Source organism: Trachurus trachurus, assembly GCF_905171665.1.
Source record: "Trachurus trachurus genome assembly, chromosome: 11".
In the NCBI taxonomy this organism is placed as follows: domain Eukaryota; kingdom Metazoa; phylum Chordata; class Actinopteri; order Carangiformes; family Carangidae; genus Trachurus; species Trachurus trachurus.
The window spans coordinates 9,474,374-9,496,210 of record NC_139904.1 but is presented as its reverse complement, the minus strand read 5'-3'; the positions used below and the strand labels follow the sequence as shown (position 1 = coordinate 9,496,210).

The 21,837-nt window shown below is 42.5% G+C and overlaps 2 protein-coding genes across 6 annotated transcripts in view; one reads left to right on the top strand and one right to left on the bottom strand.

The window, feature by feature from the left end:
* The window catches only part of rfx5 (regulatory factor X, 5), a 165,387-nt gene that overhangs the window by 89,220 nt on the left and 54,330 nt on the right, over positions 1 to 21,837 (bottom strand). The window lies entirely within an intron of this gene.
* On the top strand, positions 748 to 21,054 carry mindy1 (MINDY lysine 48 deubiquitinase 1). 5 transcript variants are annotated; one of them, XM_083982613.1, is made up of 12 exons: positions 748 to 873; positions 4,755 to 5,511; positions 7,309 to 7,560; positions 10,261 to 10,511; positions 10,966 to 11,023; positions 12,416 to 12,480; positions 12,750 to 12,908; positions 13,991 to 14,093; positions 14,319 to 14,461; positions 15,554 to 15,745; positions 16,476 to 16,667; positions 18,062 to 21,054. In XM_083982613.1, exons 2-12 carry the CDS (start codon positions 5,163 to 5,165, stop codon positions 18,125 to 18,127), a joined length of 1,830 nt encoding a protein of 609 aa, XP_083838739.1. In that variant the 5' UTR covers positions 748 to 873; positions 4,755 to 5,162; the 3' UTR covers positions 18,128 to 21,054. The 5 variants fall into 5 exon arrangements, with proteins under 5 accessions (XP_083838739.1, XP_083838741.1, XP_083838737.1 ...); XM_083982615.1 differs by lacking the exon at positions 748 to 873 and adding an exon at positions 2,422 to 2,731 and having other exon boundaries at positions 4,909 to 5,511; XM_083982611.1 differs by lacking the exon at positions 748 to 873 and adding an exon at positions 2,422 to 2,731.

Genomic DNA, 21,837 nt, shown 5'->3' with positions numbered 1-21,837 from the left:
TGTGTGCATGGTCTGTTTTTTTTAAACCTGAGGTGTGTTTGGTTGTTACTCCTTTGTTGTTGTGTTTTTATCCAGCTGTTTTTTTTATTTTTTATTTTTTTTATATATTTCATGTTTGTGATGTAATGATAAGACCTGTGTACCAACCTTCATTATCAATACACCTGCCAGGTATTTTCTTTAATAACAATTGGTTGCTATACAAATAGAAAACTGTTACTGCCATCATTATTTCTAAAAGCTTTTTATCTATTTCATTTTTATTTTTAACAATAATGTTTATTTTCATAGGCTATAGAAACTGAGAAGACATCAAAAAATCCGAAACTTGAAAATGTTGGTATTTTAATGAAAGTTTTAAACTATAAAGCAGACATCACATGCTGCCATTAATTGCCTATCAATACACTAATCAATTTATCTAATTTCAGCTGTGGTGTCCAAAACATGCAGGAACTGATTTTAGAAGGTAAAGTTTTGTTTTTTGGTGAAAACAGCGATGAGATGTTTCCTTTCCGACACCGCCCGTACCGGCTGGGCGGGGACTTCAACCATCCCTTCACTTGGCATCAAAATTACCCCGTTTGTTCATTTCATCTCATGTGTTAACACCACGCAGATACATTTATCAATCTTATTTAGGGCGTATCAATGATCGATAATCAGATTTTCTTTACGGGAGGACTGGTGGCACCACCCGCCGGAGCTGCTCTATGAAACAAACCCAACACACCTGGCTGTGTCAGAAGGTACACGGAGAGAAAAGGTGGAAGGTAAAAAGTCTTGTGTGCAACGTATTTGAGCCGTGGTAGTTTTAACCTATGACGTGAAGCTAGAAACTAAACCAAACAGAAGAAGCTTGGACAGAGACAGGTAAATAAATAAATGAATAACTAAATAAGAGTGTGTGAAGTAAAGTCAAGTGCTGCACCTGATATAAATGTCTTGAACCGACGCCAAATTACCATTCAAATTAACCTTACTGTGATTGTGCGTGTGCGGCTGGAATATTTAATTTCTTAACAAATTAATTTCTTATTTACATTGTCTTAATAAAACTCTGTGCATGTCATGGTCTTTTTTTTCTTCTTCTTTTTAAAAAAACTCCAGCTATCGGGACATTAGAAAAAGTACATATTTAGTTTAAACATACACTATTCTGACATTATTTGTAGGCCGGATTCACATCTTTATTGTAATTAAGTGCTTAAAACAGTAAATAAGCAATCAGATGGGTTTACTTGTGCTGGTATGTTGCATTAATCTTATTCACATGGTATTTCAACGGAGTTCTGCATTGTCATTATGGAAGAGCGGGGCTAGCCGTGTGCTAGCAAACTTTCTTTACGTAAACGTATAAACATAATATAGACCGCAGTGTCAACTCAAGGCTCTAGTTGTGTTTCTTTTACAGTATATTATATGTACCGTGATGGTATATAGTTATAAACTTCTACAGTAATTAAATTGAACAACAACAATCAAACTTTAGCGGCGGCTAACAGCTAACGCAGCCTTTTAAAGTTGGGCGGAAGTGACGTCACGTGGTGCTGTTTTGCTGCGTTCGCGGTAACTCGGAACTTTGAAATTCATACTTAAAAGCATTCGAGACGCTCCACGCCAGAACCAAAAACATGGCGGACTGGGACAAACTTTGCATTCAGGCAATAAAAACATTACAAAGAACACAAAAACAGGAATGTTTTAATGTATTTTGGCATTTGGAGAAGAAGTTAGGGTAGATCTTTTTTCTCTGACTTTGCCGAGTGGGAGCTCCGACTCTGAGTCGGCCCAAGGCATAAGTGAACTAAGCACCTGCCTAGGGCCCGATGACCACTCGGGGCCCCAAAGAGCAATTAACTTTTTAAAGCTATAGTGCGTAACTTCTGTCGACCCCTAGAAAAATTCTGCGTAATTACTAGGGATGTGAACGTGTAGGTACTACGTGTAAACTGTGCAATGCTTTCCGTTTAAACGTGTACACGATAGCGTCCATCGGACCCCCCCCCCCCCCCCCCCTTCTGTGAGTCCATCCGTTAGTCCAAATTATAAAGAGAGCATTGATGACGGCTCACCTCCGGATCCTGCTCCTACCTGAAGTACTTTTTTTCGGATGCTTTAGTCGCGTGTAAATCAACCGAAGGCCACACTTTTACGTTTAAAGTAGCTGCGTAAATGATCTATAATCGGAATTATTGGCAGTAATAGAGGCCCCCAAAATAACATTTTTGCTTTCGATGGCGTTTAGTTCCATTGCACTTTCTCAACCAGGAGGTCGGAGAGTTCCGAGTTCCGAATTCCGAGTTGTCTCGAACGCAGCATTGAAGTTCGGCGGAAGTGACGTCACGCGGCGCTGCTTGTGGGCGGGGCCTGTGAGCGGAGAGGAATGTAAACAGCTAGCACGCCCGTTCAGCCCGATCACAGCAGCAGCAGCAGCAGCAGCAGCAGCAGCAGCACAGTTAGCTCGGTCCAACCCAGACCAGAGCAGCGTGTCGTCGCCGCCGCTTCTCTTCGTGGTTGTGGATGTGGATGTCTTGGTCGGTGCCTCGTCACGGACAGACTTGACTTGCCTCGGTGTCACAACAACTTAGCCTGAGTTAGCTTAGCCTCGGCTCGGCTAGAAAGCAGCTTAACGCGGAGCCGTGAGTCGAAGGTTTTTTTTTTAAAGGGTTTTTCTGTCCGGTTTCTCTGCTGAGCTGCGGGTGCGACAGGCCGGAGACCACCGACCGCAGTGAGTACACACAGTCACGTGTGTGTGTGTGCATGTGTGTAGTTTCAGGGCGGTGAATCAGTGGCTTGTTGTGTTGTGTTGTGTGACTGAGCAGCGTTACGGGAAACTTAAGCACTTGTTTATCTAGGAGTTCACTCTCTCCTCCTCTTACTCAACCTCACAGCCTGGTGAACTCACACAGCAGCCACATGTTCACACTTATTATACTCCCTGCTGCTGTAGCACCACAGTAATAATAGATAAAATATAAATAAAAACCTGGCCTTGCTCTCCCAGCTGTGTGTGGTTTCAGCCCCCAGGAGGAGGAGGAGGAGGAGGAGGATCAGGTGTGGCAAGGTCACCTGTGTACAGCATCAACACCCGGTGTATGTGGCTGGAGGACAGCAGCAGGCAGCGGGCAGGGTAGCTGCTACCTCACGTGGATCTCTGAACAGGCCCGTGTCTGTGGCCCCCGGGGAGCAAACTCCTGATCCAAAGCCTCTGTGTGAAGTCAAAGTCACAGAAAAGACACAAAATGACCACAAATAAAACAAAACATCCACATAAAGATGAGAAAAAAAAACAACCAGATAGGGAGAGAGTCATGGCTGTGTCCTTGAAGGTCACTGTTTCTTTATTAGACCCTTGATCCCCTCAGTATTTTACACTATTTTTACTCTACTTTATTGTTATGGTATTCTTTTTATTGTATGTTTCAACTCCTGATTGGATTAATAAAGTTGTAATATGTTGATTGATTCTTTCTTGATTGATTGAATCCTTCCTTAGAAATATAAAACCTGATCGTCTGTAAACAGGTGTAAAATAATCAGATGTGTCTTGACTTGTGTATAAGAGTCGAGCTCACTGCCTGTGTGTGTGTGTGTGTGTGTTTACAAACTGCCATCACGTGTTTCAGAGAAGTTTGAACCTGAGTATTGATCTGTACCCAAGTTTTATTTCCTCCTGTGTGAGATTAGTTTGACATAATGTGTGTGTGTGTGTGTGTGTGTGTGTGTGTGTGTGTGTGTGTGTGTGTGTGTGTGTGTGTGTGTGTGTGTGTGTGTGTGTGTGTGTGTGTGTGTGTGTGTGTGTGTGTGTGTGTGTGTGTGTGTGTGTGTTTTAAAGGTGAGTCACAAGATTTTAGCCTTTGGAGGCACAGACAGGTTTTTAATCTGGGATCTGTTCAGTCAGTCGATGGCGACGGTTAACGTTGGCGTCGGACCTGTTCTGTCAGAGTGAACTTTCTATTACTCTGAATATTGCACAGATACCGGCAACGGGCTCTGAAATGTTTCACCAGTTTTATCTGACTTGTTGTCTATTTTTTGAATGAAATGTCGTATCGTTAACTGGAGTCATGTACAGTTGAACGGGCTGATGATGCCTTAGTGATGTCATAGTGATGTCATCAGGATTGGAGAGGACAAATCTCTTAACGGTTTGTCCCCAGGCAGGCGAGAATGAAAGATACCATCCAGGTGCATTATGGGAAATGTAGGATCTTGTCCTCTGCTGCTCAGTTTTACTTAACAGGAATATAGTTTTTCTCTTCTCTCGCGGCGCCGGTAACAGTTCCAGCTGTTAGGAGACAGATGTTGGGAGACTCCTCCACTCAGAATGAGCTGATTTGAAGTTTGTAAACCAACAATTTAGGGTTTTTATTCTTTCATTAATTTGATCTACTTTTTACTTTTTTGTGTCTTTTGTCTGAGTTCAGGCACTGACAGATTGTGAGGCATTGGCAAACTTATTATATCCAGCTGTGAAATCAAAGCTTTGTCTAGTTTTGTATCTTATTGCTCGTCGTTCACCATTCAGTGACTGGTGTGACTGCTTTGTCATCATTTTTTCACTGGTATTTTATTTTGTTACAGCTCAAATAATAAATTGATCGCCATTTTGATAACCTATTGATCATTTTTAGTCATTTTTGAAGCACGGATGGTCAAATACTGCAGCGCTACACCCTGTGCAGTGTGATGAGATCTATTGTCCAGCAGCATCCTTTAACGTCTGATCCCTCTTGTCTCCTCCTCCTCAGGTGCAACGGGACGCCTGTGGCTGTTTAGACGACAAACTGAAATAATCCTCAAACTTAATCTGACAGTCCCGTCGACTCTGCTGCCACCAACACAGACGGTTTCTCTTCATATTTTCTGTCTGGAACATCTGTTCATTTTTTTTTTTTTTTAAAGGATTTGACCTCCGCTGGAAACTGGTGTGTTTGTTTTCGTGTAAATCCTGAGCCGGCGGCGTCCTGGGGGCCATGTTAAAGCTGCAGCTGCGGCCTGTCAGCTCCTGCCTCACACCTTCATCGTAAAACGGCGCCCGTGAAGTTTGCGACCTCGTGACAGACGGGAGCGGACGTCCCGACGCTGATGACGGCCGCGGCGTTCGTCCTGTGAAGCGTTGGACCTCCTTTCTCCTGCTCCCACCAGAGGATCAGCTGATGATGGCCGAGTCCAGCTCGAAGCCGGCGGCGGCCGACCTGCTGATCGAACCCGCTCCGACTACGGAAACCGCCTCCAAAGAATTGAAAGTGACCACGGCAACAGAGGGGCCGGGGTCGGACGCCGGAGCGAAGGCCCAGAGCAGCAGCAGCAGCAGCAACGGGGACGCCGGCGGTCCTCTGCCACCGGGCAAAGATGTGAAGGAGGAGCCCACGCCGCCTCCAACCGAGTCCTCGCTGCCGTCGTCTGAGAACGGGACGTCGACCGCGGTCGCCACGGACAAACCCGTGTCGTCGCTGCTCAGACACATCGAGACGGAGGGAGGGAAGAACAGAGCAGGAGACCAAGGTGAGGAGAGACCAGGTGTTTGTTTGACGTGGACAGGTACATGTACATATGCAAACAGTTGTTTTAGAGGTAAATTCATGCAAAACCGCTGATGTGCGTTGCCTTCAGGGGCAGTTTTCCGGCAAGCAGTCTCTGAATTTAACTCGAAAACAACTCTGTCTCGTAACACTCAGTTATTATCTCATAGCGTGGTGAATGTGCAGGTCACAACTTGTCCACCAGAGCGTTTTGGAGTTGTTGGATTGTGTATTTGATGAGTTTGATGAGGGAAACCAAGAAATCCCATTAGCCTCCGTAGCGTAGCTCTGAGCAGCTCACGGATCTGCTCTGCTGTTGTAAAAATAGCTTGCACCGACAATTAAAGGTAACGAACCTACTGGTATGACTATAGGGATTATGGCAATGGGCCAATTTTCCGAAATGTTGAACTATCCCTTTAATAGATAGATAGATACTTTATTGATCCTGTAGGAAGTTCAAATTCTCAGCTGCATCACATCTCACACAGTGCATGAAGTGCATAACAACTGTGAAAAATAAAGATAACAATAAATATTCATAGAGAGGTGGCACCAATATATATTATAATAAGATAGAAAAAACAATTATGTTAAGAAATCGTTGATGTGTGACATAGTTTCCAGTCTCAGTGTGATGTTGAGTCAGGTAATGATGCATTATAATATTTATGTGATGTTACAGAGGAAACCCACAGAAACCAGTGACGGTGACAACGACCTCATGACCCCGACAGCCTCTATAACCTGAAAGACCCGTTTACATCAGTGACTAAAACAACAACTCTGTCTGTATGTGACTAAAGACCGGTCATAAACATGTCGCTGACGGTGTAGATGTTGATATGAGGTAATTAATAGATCGGCCCAGAGGGAGGCAGGGAGGTGTTGGTGTAACACAGCGACTGTAACTACAGTGTTATAAGATGTTGGTCGGAGTTGGAGTTCCAGTTGGAGATGTTGGTTCAGAGGCTTCGCTGTGTCGCGGCTGGTTAACATTCAGGAAGTGGAGAGACTGGAGCAGGGAAACGGGAGACGCCTTCAATCAGCCTTTGTTGTTCTGGGATGTGATTGGCTGCGGGCCAGGAGCGTGAGAGACGGCAGAGACTCTGCTCATTAACACGGTGTTCAGATATGATCATTGATCACGATGTGAACGGTTTTATAGAGCAGGGGTTCTCAACTAGTCTCACTCTGGGACCCACATTTTCCCATGGTCATTTAGTCACGACCCACTTTTATAGAATTCAAACCAAGATGTTTTTTTTTTATTAAAGCCTTTAAAAACTCATTTAGCTCTTTATTGAGCAAAGTGCATTTCAGGGCACATGAATGAAACTGAGGAGGACCATGACAACTGCATGTACGGAAGTGAATAAAAAAATATCAAACTGCACAAAATGGAGACCAACAAAACGATATATTTGACTTCTAATGCATCTCTGCATTCAGAGCATGTTCACAAAAGTGAATAAATATCAAATTGCACAAAATAAAGACCCACAAAACAAAACAAGATTCACTGCATTCAGGCCACATTAATAAGAAAGTGAGGAGGACCATTACAACTGCATGTGTTCACGTGACGCGTGCCTTTCAATATACGTTATTTTTCAAAATAAAAGACATATCCAACATCAGATGTGCATTAAATATTATTTACTTTTTTGACCAGCTGTCCGCGACCCATCCAGAACGGGTCCGCGACCCACTTTTGGGTCCCGATCACCAGTTGAGAACCCCTGTTATAGAGGACTCTGGTCTGTTCTGGTCTCTGCAGGTCTGGAGCTGGACGTGGAGGACAGCTCGTCTGTGGCCACGGCCGGCGGTTCGGAGGACCAGCGGGAGTCCACAGACTCGGCGTCGTTCTCCATCCCGAGCCTGGAGCTGTCGGACGGGGCCACGGCCACAGGAAACTCCCTGGACGTGGACGACGGCCTGTCCTCCACCTACTCCGCTCTGGGCGCCGAGGGCGGCTCTCTGTCCACCGACGTCCCCAGTCTGAAGGACGATGAGACGCCGGGGGCCTCAGGTGAGACGTCCTCTGCTGGTTTTTGACCTGATGTGACCTTTGGCTCCAAATGCCGAGGTTATGAAAACAGTTACTCACACACAAATGAGAGTGTGTGTGTAGCTGCACAAAGTGAAGTCGGTGTTTAATGTGTCGGTTCAGTTTGTCTCCAGGAAGTTTGGTGTGAGGAGGAGGAAGCAGAACTTCAGAGTAATGTGCTGACACATTGACAGACAGAAACACAAACACACACACACACACACACGGCAGTGACGTCGTCGTTACTCACAGATTCTTCAGTGCAGCTGCAGAAAACATGGCTCAGTTTGACAAACAAGACTTAACTGTAATCTGAGTTCACAGGGTCATGGATGTTTGTTTTTTTCATTTACTTTTTTTATTTGTTTTCTTTTCGTAACATACCAGCTTGGCACAAAACACATAACATAACATAACATAACATAACATAACATAACATAACATAACATAACATAACATAACATAACATAACATAACATACAAGTAAAACATAAAAATACAAAGATTCTGCTTGAAACTAGGGGAAAACATTTTCTATTAAAGGGTTTGACTTTATCTTTGCCTTTATGTGAAGTGAGGTCTTACAGTCAACACATAGCTGAGCCATTTTGACCAGTTCTCTTCAAAAATCAGTTCCTTAGTTTCAATGCAATTCTCTCCACAGCATATTATATACAGTGTATTTATAAATTATATCAATCCACTCATTTGTTGTTGGCTTGTCTTTTCTTAAGCCATTTTCTGGTCAAAGCCTTTTTACACCCCACTAACAACACACTCCAAAGGCATTTGTCCAGCTTTGTACATTCAGGACCATCCAGATCACACAGGTACACGACTTTGAAATTTAAAAACATTTTCCTTTTAAAAATAACTTTCAGGACCCCGAGAACCTCCTCTCCATAATGGACGGTTGTTTTTGTAAGGAAACATGTCGGTGTCTTTTCACTTGAACAAACTGTTACCTGAAAGTCATCTAAACACATTAATATCCATTAATATCCATATTTCTGATTCTCTCACTGACACATCGGCCCTCGTTGATGTAACGAAGACAAATAAAACAGAGGTTTGTTGTCTGCTGTGTACGATGCGTCCTCGACCTGGCTCTAACCTCCTGAACACACAGATCTCAGTTTGTCGCCTGAAGACGGAGCCAAACAAAAGCCGACATGATGCCTCCCTGTGTGTGTGTGTGAGTGTGAGTTTAGAGCATGGTGGCGTTCAGGCGTAACAACGATTCGTTGTAAAAAAAAAGTGACAGTTGACTTCCTCCTCCGCCGGAACAACAACAATGGCCTCCTCATACTGCGTCTCCCTGTGGCAGAGTGAAGTCACGGCGCTCCTCCCTGTGTAAAAGGAGTTTGTGTACTTTGTGTTGAGTAAAGAGTAAAAATAACAGACTGTCTGTAGCTCCGCTGTGACTCATTGCTCATTTACAGGCGTTAGTCTGAGTAGTTTAAGCAGAAGATGGTGACAGCGACGGTGAGCAGAGTTTACACTGAGGTGAATCACAGACACAAGGTGGCTCGGTGAGATTAGAGAAAATTACAGGACCGAGGAACAGAAAACTGTGTTTCTGAAAACCGAGAAGTCAGAGGGAGGAAGACGAAGACAAAGAGTTTTTTGCTCTCATTGTGTTGATCAAAACTTTAACTTAATCGGTTCCTGAAACGAGCCACGTCACAGCAGCACGGAGAAAAACACAAAGCTTTATTGAATTAGAGAGTAGGAGTCACATAAACACAATGGATATGTACATATGATGTAGAAATGGTGAACAGGATTGTAGGGGTTTCACCCAAGTTTGAACCGGCCGGCGCGTTCAAACAAAAAAATAAAAGGTTCAGAACCTGAAAAGTCGTTTCTCAAGGGAAAATAGTTGTTTTTTCCCTGGGAACTGTGACATCATCAGTGGGTGTAACGAAATGAAATGAAACGAAATGACTGGTGGTGATTTAGGCAAATACAGAATTTCAAGAGAAGCTAGAAAGCAGCACAAGAAAGATGAAAGTTGTATGGATTTCCCTTGGGGGGCTTAAAGAGACCCAGAGGAGTTTGCTTTTGGTTATAAAAGAGCCTCATATTAATGTGGATGAATCTACGTTACCCACTTGTTAATGGGTCCATTTTCAATTAATATATCGTTTTGTCTTTATAGTTATTTTGATATTATTATTTAGTGGTCGACTCGCCCAGCATTTCCTAGTTTCGGTTTCCCGGGCGCTGCCCAGTGGGTCATGGGAATAACGCCGCCTGATCGCTAGTTGGCATCGTTTATGGTCATAACTACGACGGTATCTAATCGAATCTCTGACTTTCATTCTTGATTAATGAAAACATTCTAGGAAAATGTTTTCGCTTTTGTCCGTCTTGCACCGGTCCAAGAATTTCACCGTGTGCGCGGAGGCTCATCAAAGTCCTTGTAGTCACTTTAATAAAGTCATTCTTATCTTTAAACTCTGGGGAGAGATGAAGCCTGGGTTCACTCCTACACCAGACCAAACAATTAATAAACTTAAAAAAACTGAAGACGGATTACAGAGACGGCAAAAAAGCAAAAAACATTTGAGTAACACAGAGTAACGTCCTCCCACTTCGCCGCTGGTTCACCAGAAGCACCGAGGTTCAGTCGCCCCTGTTGAAGTCTGTGTGTGACTGTAGTCTTCCTCTTGTCCACAGGGGGCGCTGTAGCTGCAGCCGCTCCTGCTCTTGTTGCTGCCGTCGCCGCTCCCTCCACCTCCGGCGCCGCCTCCTCCTCCTCAGGGGCTGCAGGGGCTGCTGCTGCTCAGGAGCCGCGGCCGTCCATGCCGGCGTATTACCTGGTGAAGTGGATCACCTGGAAGGAGAAGAAGACACCCATCATCACTCAGAGCGAGAACGGACCCTGCCCCCTGCTGGCCATCATGAACACACTGTTCCTGCGCTGGAAGGTAACACACGCGCACACACTCAACACACATATCAAAGTGTTTTAAGTTCAGCCTCAGATCTGGATGAGTCACCAGCAGCGTCATCATCAACTCTGAGCCTCTTTAATTACACTGATTATTGACTAAAGCCCCGTTCAGACACAACGAACATCACAAAGCAGTGGGTGGGCGGAAGTGTGTGTGTGTGTGTGTGTGTGTGTGTCTGTGTGTGTCTGTGTGTGTCTTCACTGTAACTTAACTCCTGACTCATGATGCCGTGACCCCGGTGTAACAACAGGATGTTTCCTGTAACAGACTCAGATGATCCAGCTACACATCCCAACTTGTCTATTTGCACATAAAAACAATGAAAGTAATGAAATTAAACATTGTGCAGGAGAGGTGGAAGAATATGTTAAACCTCCATGTAATTTGTAGTAACTGTGTATGTGTGTGTGTGTGTGTGTTTGTTCAGGCGAAGCTTCCTGCTCAGACCGAAGTGGTCACCACCGAGGACCTGATGGCTCACCTGGGTAAGATTCAGATTCAGATTCAGAATTACTTTATTCGTCCCCGGAGGGAAACTTTTCTTTGTTACAAACTCCTGAATCAACGCAAAGTGAGATTTACATGGATAATTTAATAAAATGTTATTACCGTAGGGCTGCCCCTGACCAAAGATTTTCTTGGTCGACCTTGGTCTTGGTCTTGTCTTAAGGTCTTTGCACACTGAGTCCGTTTTTTTCGCATGCATTTTTATTTTGTGTTCCAAATTTCGGAGAGGGAGACAAAAATCGTCACGCAGTGATGCACTTTGTGGTTCTCTCACTTGTTGAGAAATGAAAGAGAAACATTAAAAGCCAGTAGAGATGATCTGCTACTTGTTAATGAGCAGCGGAACTATCATGATCACTTCAACTGTTTATTTTAGGATGTCGGTCCAGTTTGATAGATATTGATTATTAGCTCACATATTTAACATGATCCTGAACAGCGGCTGGCGCACACACACACACCCACTCAGCGGTGATCCCCCCCTCCCTCTCTCCCTCTCCAGCCTGGAAACTCTGATGTGATTGGTCAAAAGACTTTTCACGGATGCGAAAAACGCATTAAATCGAACCTGATCCGAATTTTTTTATGACGGACGAAAGTTTCGGACTCGGTGTGTAAACATGATCGACACAACATGAGGTCGATTTTTTTTTTTGACGTACGGCAATTTCGGACGACAAAAACGGACTCAGTGTGCAAAGGCCTTTAGTCCTCATTTATGACGATTAGTCGACTAACAGTGATACGTGCTTTCACGTCGGAGTCTCCAAACCAGAAACGTCTATAACAACACCGGAAGAAGTCGCTTTTGACCAAAAAAAAAAAAAAAAATAGGGACCTGCCGTGTAATAAAAACCAATTGACAGCGAGTGAGTGTCACGACTTCCTGTATCTGGCCCTTCAAATTAAAAGCCCTATAGCCTTTCATATACAGTTCAGTCATATTGATTTTGACTTAATTTTGACAGGACACGGCTGCCCTAGTTAGTACTAAAATAAAAGCAGAATAAGAACAGAATAACAGAATAAAATACGACCTCACATGTACAGAGGTGTCAGCCAATCAGATGCTGTGTTCACCTGTCTGCTGGTTCAGACCGGTTCAGACCGGTTCAGACCGACTTGTCCGTCTGTCGCTGGTTCAACTTATCAACAACACGAAGACATCACTTCCTGTGTCCTCTGGCGTCTGGTCCTCCATCTTTAGTGTCTGTACAGTAGCTCTCATGTTTTATTCATCGTGATCTTTATTGTTATTAACCAGCTCAGGCGTTGCTATGGAGACGGAGCTGTCAGATGTTTATTTGACACGACGACAATAGAGTGACACAACGACGTGTGTGTGTGTGTTTGTGTTTGGTGTTGTGTAGGAGAGTGTGTGCTGTCTGTCACACCCAGAGAGAAAGCTGACGGGATGGAGCTCAACTTCCAGCAGGTATATGCACACACACACACACGCACACGCACACGCACACGCACACGCACACGCACACGCACACACGCACACGCACACAGGAAACCAGCTTTCGACTTTCAAAATAAAGCTCAGACTCAAAATATGAAACATGTTCATCTGCAGAATTAAAAATCATCAGTGAGCTTCGGTTTGTCAAACATGAACTCAACAGTGACTGAAGAAAGGAGTAACTTTGGATCCATGAATGACCTGTCACCCTCTGTCTGTGTGTGTGTGTGTGTGTGTAGAACATGAGCGATGCCATGGCCGTCCTCCCTAAACTCTCCACAGGTCTGGATGTGAACGTGCGTTTCACCGGAGTCACAGACTTTGAATACACACCCGAGTGCATCGCCTTCGACCTGCTGGACATCCCGCTGTACCACGGCTGGCTGGTCGACCCACAGGTAACACTCACCCGCCGTGTGTGTGTGTGTGTGTGTGTGTGTGTGTGTGTGTGTGTGTGTGTGTGTGTGTGTGTGTGTGTGTGTGTGTGTGTGTGTGTGTGTGTGTGTGTGTGTGTGTGTGTGTGTGTGTGTGTGTGTGTGTGTAAAAAATAATCTCTAGATTTTGATTTTTAAAACAATTTTCGTATTTTCCGGACTATAAGTCGTGCTTTTAGTAGTAGTAGTTTGGCTGTTCACGCCACCTATATTTCGAAGCGAAGATGCGCTTCAGACAAGACAGCTTCCAAAGTGGCAAATATTTTTAGCCGCTTTGGTTGCTCATTACGTAACTGATGTCAAAGTTTGATCGCGCTGGTCATTGGGGAGCCTAAGAACATCTCTATTCTGACAGGTTGCTGCTGAACCGCGTCATAGCTAATTACCATAAAGTTAACCAAGAACTCAACTTCTCGTTTGGTGACGCTTTGGTCGCTCAGGTCGCCGGACTCTCATTGAAAATGAATTAACTTCCAGCGTTTTTGGCACTTTGGAAGCTTTTGGTGTGAACGCACAGTTATATATGTTTTTTTTCCTCTTCGCAACATATTTTTGGACAGGTGCGACTTACACTCTGGTGCGACATATAGTCCGGAAAATACGGTGATCACAAGTACAGTTTCTTTTTTTAAGACTCTGCTCACTGTAGCTTCTGTTGGGGACTATTTTCAGTGGCGGATTGACCCACATTTGGCTCTGTAGTGAGAGATTCAATAGTGGGAGGATGATGTGTGTGAGTCAGAATAAGCTACAGTGTGTGTGTGTGTGTGTGTGTGTGTGTGTGGTGATGAGGGAACATGTGACACGGTGAGACTGACTCATGTTGATCAGATGAATCAGAGAAGAGTTTGATCCAAACTGTTAAAATCTGTTTCTGACTGACTGTGTCTGACGAACCTGTGAAACCAGTGCAGCTCAGTCGGCCCATAAACAGGGATGGAAAATGCACAGAGGGTAATTAGTTGTTAATGATTCATTAGCAGAGATTGAGACCATGTTTAACATTCAGTGTGTGTGTGTGTGTGTGTGTGTGTGTGTTCGTCCAGAGTCCAGAGATGGTGGCTGCTGTGGGGAAACTGAGTTACAACCAGCTGGTGGAGAAAATCATCGACTACAAACACTCTGCTGACAGCAGCCGAGTCAGTGAAGGTAACACACACACACACACACACACACACACACACACACACACACACATATGAACACACAAACATGAGTGAACGCACAAACACACACAATCTGCAGACACTGACTGTACACAGAGGTCTGATGAATCACCAACACCTCTCACTCTGTGACTTATCTGTGTGTCTGTGTGTGTGTGTGTGTGTGTGTGTGTGTGTCTCTGTGTGTGTGTGTGTGTGTTTTCTCCAGGTCTGGTAGCGGAGCAGTTTCTGGAGTCGACAGCGACCCAGTTGTCGTATCACGGTCTGTGTGAACTGAACACGACGGCCAAAGAGGGAGAGATCTCTGTGTTCTTCAGGAACAACCACTTCAGTACCATGATCAAACACAAGGTACACACACATACGTATACACACACACACACACACACACACACACACTGCAGCTGCTTGTGTTGAATACCTACGATACGATACACTTTATTGTCTCACTAAGGGAAATTTGTCTTGGACTCAGCAGCTGCTTCATAAATGCTTCATCAGCCACATCATCATTAACAGTTACATAACAGTATTGCACATATCCCATAATAACATAACACATGCATACACTACACATACATAATACATGCTAAAAGATCACCACAGTGGAAGCTCAATTACTGCACGAACTTCGGCCTCAAGCAGCATTGTTTAGGGATTTGATGGAGGTTGGAACAAATGAATTCTTAAAGGGATAGTTCAACATTTTAGCAAATTGGCCCATTGCCATAATCCCTATAGTCATAGCAGTAGGTTCGTTACCTTTAATTGTCAGTGCAAGCTATTTTTAGAACGGCGGAGCAGAGCCGCGAGCTGCTCAGAGCTACACTACGGAGGCTAATGGGATTTCTTGATTTCCCTCATCAAATACACAATCCAACAACTCCAAAACGCTCTGGTGGACAAGTTGTGACCTGCACATTCACCACGCTATGAGATAATAACAGAACGTTACGAGACAGAGTTGTTTTAGATGTAAATGCAGAGACTGCTTGCCGGAAAACTGCCCCTGACGGGAACGTGCACCAGGGGTTTTGCATGAATTTACCTCTAAAACAACTCTGTCTTGTAACGTCCTATTATTATCTCATAGCGTGGTGAATGTGCAGGTCACAACTTGTCCACCAGAGCGTTTTGGAGTTGTTGGATTGTGTATTTGATGAGTTTGATGAGGGAAACCAAGAAATCCCATTAGCCTCCGTAGCGTAGCTCTGAGCAGCGTGCGGCTCTGCTCCGCCATTCTAAAAACAGGTTGCACCGACAATTAAAGGTAACAAACCTACTGCTATGACTATAGGGATTATGGCAATGGGCCGAATTGCCAGAATGTCGAACTATCCCTTTAAAACGGTTGAGTTTATAGTGATGGTCAGGAGGTCATACTCTTAAATAAGAATAAATGAAGAACCTGTTGTTAATAAAGTTTTATCGTCGCTCCGTCAGGGTCACCTGTACCTGCTGGTGACGGACCAGGGCTTCCTGCAGGAGGAGGGTCTGGTCTGGGAGTCGCTTCACAACGTCGAGGGCGACGGGAACTTCTGCGACTCCGAGTTCAGACTGTGTCATCAGAGAGCTCCGCCCGCCGCCGCCGCCCTGCCGCCGACCGCCCAGGACCAGCAGAGACAGATCGACCAGGTGAGATGGGACAGGTGGTGACGGATCCAGTTACTAGGGCCCGATTATAGCCTGTTTGAGAATAATCGGTAATCGGCCAAAACTCGCAGATTGTCGCCGATATTTTCAGAAATAAAATGCAGGGAATAAGACTTGGTTTTACTTTGAAAAACTTCCCCCTTTTGAAAACATCCCCAGACATTGGGCTATTTATCCTGTAGAGGGCGCATCCAACTCGATCCACTATCCACTAACCTCCTCACAGCACACAGCAGAGTGACTGACACACTCCGCCATAGTCACTCACACACACATCACACAGCTTATGAACAACTTGATTAACTGTTAACTGTCTCAAAACCAGTGTTGCCGCTGGCTTTCTTTTTCCTTCTTTTTTTCCCCCCTGTATCTGGCCCTTCAAATTAAAAGCCCTATAGCCTTTCATATACAGTTCAGTCATATTTATTTTGACTTAATTTTGACAAGACAGGGCTCCAAATGTTTTGTTTTTTTTCCTGCGACCAATCGACCAATGAAATTTTGGTCGACTATTCGGGGGCAGCCCTAATTTATATATTATATAATATCTGTAGATATATTACTTGAATTAATACAATTTTTAAACTTTATAAAAAATAATAATAATCGGCCGATTAATCGGTTATCAGATTTTTTTCCCCCTCCAAAAAATCCATATAGGTCGGGCCCTACCAGTTACAACCGGTTACTGACTGATTGGTGTTGTTGTCAGGACTACCTGGTGGCGGTGTCGCTGCAGCAGCAGCAGGGCGGCGCCCCGGGGCCGCTCAGCGACCTGGAGTTGGCCCGGCAGCTGCAGCAGGAGGAATACCAGCAGCAGCAGCTCCAGCAGCAGCAGCAACAACAGCAGCAGCAGCCACAGCAGCAGCCGCAGCAGCCAGGATCAGCGCAGGCAGCACAGCAGGTAACAGAGCTGCACCTGAACGCACCACGAGTCACAGCAGACACAACGAGCCCCCAGGGATCAGACTACACGATTAAACCGTGTCAGATTAAACACGTACAGTGACATAAATTCTTGACAAACTGTCATCATGGCTACCGTAGCGCTGTGTGTGTGATGCTAGTTGTTCTTTTGCTCATAACGATCGTGGACCCGTTCCTGGGTCTCGTCCTTCACAGAGAATATGAGGAACGTTAACGAATGTGTAAACCTCAAAACCAAAATCGCTGTTAGTTATGTGACACCACGCGGCCGTTCGTCGTTCAAGAAATTCATAATCTGACGCTGGAAATGTGTCAGTGTCGACGACAAAATTGTGTAAAAATGGACCTGAATTTGTGTAGTCTGATCCTGGCATAAGTTAAAGGGATAGTTCAACATTTTGGCAAATTGTCCCATTGCCATAATCCCTATAGTTTTAGGAGTAGGTTCGTTACCTTTAATTGTCGGTGCAAGATAATTTTAGAACGGCAGAGGAGAGCCACGAGCTGCTCAGAGTTACGCTACAGAGGCTAATGTGATCAAACTCATCAAATACACAATCCAACAACTCCAAAACGCTCTGGTGGACAAGTTGTGACCTGCACATTCACCACGCTATGAGATAATAACAGAACGTTACAAGACGGAGTTGTTTTAGAGGTAAATTCATGCAAAACCGCTGATGTGCGTTCCTGTCTGGGGCAGTTTTTCCGCAAACAGTCTCTGCATTTACCTCCAAAACAACTTTGTCTTGTAACGTTCTGTTATTATCTTATAGCGCGGTGAATGTGCAGGTCACAACTTGTCCACCAGAGCGTTTTGGAGTTGTTGGATTGTGTGTTTAATGGGGAAAACCAAGAAATCCCATTAGCCTCCGTAGTGTAGCTCTGAGCAGCTCGCGGCTCTGCTCCGCCGTTCTAAAAATAGGTTGCACCGACAATTAAAGGTAACGAACCTACTGCTAAAACTATAGGATTATGGCAATGGGCCAATTTGCCCAAATGTTGAACTATCCTTTTAAAGAAAGATGCCGTCTTCACAATATTTGTGGCTCTGAAGTCATAAAGCATGAAAACGAAACAAGCTTCGTCCAGAGAGATAAACACACACGACTCCACACTGAGGAACCGACCAGTCACAGTCTTCCATGTTTTTAAGTTTTGTTAAGTGTCACAATGATCCAGTGATCCAGTTATCCGTTCATCCGTGGTGCAGCACACACAGGACAGGAGCTGCTGTTAAAGCAACAGTTTGACTCCATGGAAACAGACACAGCTGCCTCACTGACTCACCGCTTGTTTTTCTGCAGCCTGCAGCCTGTTCCTGTCAACACATGACTGTGTTCGTTCATGACTCTGTTCTCTCTGTTGCAGGTCAGAGGCCAGGGATCACAGCAAGCCAGGAGGAGAGACAAGGACTCGGACTGTGTCCTCCTATAGACTCTTCATCATCTGTACCACCAAACAACCACACACACAGACACACACACACACACACACACACACACTCTGTCAGCTCGATGCCAAACCCCAGTGCTTTGTTCCACAGGCGACAGTTTTGGATTCCAGGTTTGGGAACGTTTGTAAATTTGTAAGAAAAGACTATGGAGTCTGGTAAGATCACACAGGTACAAACTGTAACTGTCTTTATAAAGTGTTTATTACTAAAAATGTCTTTATCAACTGTCAAGAAAAATGATTTACTGCTGTTAAATCGATCCGTTATAAACCATAATAATTCACGAAGAGTCTAGAGCTGAAACTTAAGTTACAGAAGTGAAGTCGCTAGTTGAAGGTCTGTGGTTTTAAATGTTAATCAGCAGTAAGTTTAAAAAAAAAAAGAGAGAAAAAGGGTCGGGTCCTGATCTTTTCGCAGAAGGTCAAAGGTTAAATTAATTAGTTTCAAAATAAAAGAAATACGTTTTTCTCAATGACAGTTTATAGCTGTTCTATAAAGCTTTAAAAAAAAAAAGATTATTAACCTTGAATAAAGTCATTAGTTTTAACTGTTGACTTTTTCAGTGGCACCAAAAGATGATGAAGGAAAACTGGTGTGAATCAGTTAATTTAATCTGTTAATTTGTCTTTTATTGACCTGAATGACATGAACAGTGTTTTTTTTTTTTTTTTTTTTCCCCTGATGAGACTGGTTTCGTCAAAAAGCAAAAAGGTCACGCTTCTACTTTTGTTTAATTTTGTCCTGTAGTTCTTTCTCCTCTCTGGAAACTTGAATTTAGACTTCATGTGAGTGCTTTAACCCTGAACTGAAGTGCATTTACAACCGGGAAAGAAAATCTGTTTCTTTTCTCTCCAGATTCCACTTCTGTATTTTTAACTTTAATTTCCCACTCTCTGTGAACGCTCCACTAAAGTTAACGTAAAAAAAAGAAAAGAAAAAAAGAAATCATGTTCTTACGTGACCTTCCTTCATGAAATCGATCCTTTTCCATTAATCACTGCAGATAAAACTGAACTTTAAAGTAGGATGTCAGCAGAAACAAAACAAACGAGTCCCAACACAAAAATCCAGATTACCATTTCCGTTAATACAGAAAATAAGCTCCAATGTTCAGTAAAGTTTTCCATTTTGAATAATGAATATTGGTTTATTTTGGGTTCCAGTTACATAGGAAGCTCCTTTTTTTTAAGCCCATGTCATTTTCTATCCATTTATTACTGGAAATAATATTCAAATATGAATGTGAGACAGGAAATGTTTCAGTTCCAGTTCACGTTCAGACTCTTAATTTGAAATTTAAATTTAAAAAAAAAGATGAACTTTCCCAAAAATTAGAACCAAAGTAAAACACAAATTATCCTGTAAAAATAAAGAGTTACATCCAGTTTGTTGTTTTGATCTTATTCTTTTTTACTTAGAAAACATTAAATTACAGCAGGTTATTTTTTATGTTGGTGCCAACTTGAACCATTTTTATTCTGACGCTAGAACAACACTTGTTTCTAAAACGTATATCAACCTTATATAAACGTCACATCTGCACCAAAACAAAATTGAGGACTCAAATGGTAAATGTGTGATCACAGCCTGAGTCGGGACTGAAATCTGACGACGTGTTGTTCGCTGCCACCTGTTGGTGCTCATCTGTTCTCAGTTTGCTCACATGTGTTGACTGCAGAGCTTGTTTTTGTTTTGTTTCTATTTGTCCAAAATGAGCAGAACTTTGATCTGTAAGGAAGCTTGAACCTGCCAGGAAAAATAAACCGATAACAGAAACAATACAAGAATGATAAAATCTTTCAAGTCAATATTTTGTATACAAATATAGATAAAAATTATGCTGTAATAACAGATTTTTAACTTATCACATGCATGGTCACAAGTAAACATTTGGTTCATCTGTAGTAATATTATATTTAATGAATCAATTTAATTTTTATTTCAATAAGTTCATATTGAAGAATTATTATCATTTTGTCAAAGTAAAAAGAATGACTTTTGATGTCAGATTTGTGACTTAAATTACATTTAGATTTATATATTTCTGACCCTGTATCAATGTAATTAAGATTTTCAATGGACCCACATTAAAAATGTCAGAATTTTAACATATCTTTGAAAAAAAAAAAAGGAATTTGGATTGGATATATAATCATAATTATTCTTAACTTATCTGTATTTATATCTATACATTTTGTCTGAAGTCAAAATGTTGACTCGTCCTTTGTATTATTTATCTGGTAAATATCTGTAAAGCACAAATTATGATAAATTAAACAGTTCAATGACTCATTGTCATTATCACAGCTTTGACCCAATAATGTGACCTTTTTTTTTTTTTTAGTATTGATGACTTATTGCCTCAAAATGATGACTTACAATTTAAAAATTGTGATCTATAATCTTAATTTCCATCCAGATGTTTAATATTTTTGTCTTTTCCTGGCAGCTTCAAGCTTCTACACATTTAAATCTGTTGTAGAGACAAACTGGACGAGATAAGACACACAAGCTTTGGACTAAATCGATGTTAATTCTGCTGCTGATTCACAGTCCCGGTGTTGAGTCATGAACTAAAACCAGGAAAGTTCAGTAACACACTGATCCTGATTTAAACAACTTCTTAAAGCCACGTTGAATAAAATGTTGAACGTAGAAGAGTTCTCGAATCTGATGTTGTTGGCAGGTTTCAGAGAAGAAGACTTGGCACTTACGACTTTCCCATCATGCCTCTGTGAGTGTTTTCAGGGCATCGTTGTTTCTTTCTTTCTGTTTGTCGTTTGGTATTTTTCAAACTTTTGTTTTTCTCTGGTGTGATTGTTGAGCTTCAGTGTCCGACTGCCGCCATGCTCCGTTCAGCTTTGTATTTAATTTGTCATGTCAAATTGTCAATAAAAACAAAAACAAGCTCTGAGGTGTGGACTCTTAATAACTCAAATATTGCTCTTTAATTTGTAAATTTACTTAAAAAAAAAAAAAAAAAAATTATTATTACTAAGTTTGAAAAAATATGACTCTTAATTACGTGACAATAAATTGTAGAAATTTTGATGAAGTAGCTTTAATTTAAATATATGCTTCTGCTAAAGTTTTGTAATTGATATTCAAGAAGATCATCATATACAAGTAAATAAATACATATTAGTAATATATTAAGTTATATATATATATATAACCTTGATTTCTAAGATAGTAGAAAATCAGACATCTTTCTATCTGATTTACTTTTCTTTCAATTTTCAATTACTATCTGTCAAAATCAACTTGCAGAGAAATACATTTTGTCTAATTTAGTTCAAAACTCTAATAGTTTAACATCATTGTAGTCAATGCTAAAAAAAAAAAAAACTAATGCAGATTTTGCAGGAAAAATAAAAATGGTGATATTGTAATAGTAAAGTTACGATTTTTCAAAAGTAAAATAAAAAGTATAACTACAATAAGGAAGGAATGGAAATACATAAGTTGCTTATTAATTTTCTGTTCCACTAATTGACTAATCATTGCATTAAATCTGCATCAAAGTTGTTAATTGCCCAAGCGTCCTTGAACACACCACCAAAAACTGCTCCTTCTCCAATAAGACACAGCTCCACAGCGGTTAGGAAACAGGCTTCAGGTTTATTGAATGAGTTGCCATGCAGTTTAGTGAGGACACGTGACAAACTGTAAGATGTGTGCGTTGGTTCTG

What these genes read in the sequence shown, in the direction of transcription:
- mindy1 (XM_083982613.1), top strand. Translation starts at nt 5,163, where the DNA reads ATGATGGCCGAGTCCAGCTCGAAGCCGGCGGCGGCCGACCTGCTGATC. An exon ending in GTACCATGATCAAACACAAG is followed by an intron (nt 14,462 to 15,553) that starts GTACACACACAT and finishes TCGCTCCGTCAG; the next exon opens with GGTCACCTGTACCTGCTGGT. An exon ending in CAGCGCAGGCAGCACAGCAG is followed by an intron (nt 16,668 to 18,061) that starts GTAACAGAGCTG and finishes TCTCTGTTGCAG; the next exon opens with GTCAGAGGCCAGGGATCACA.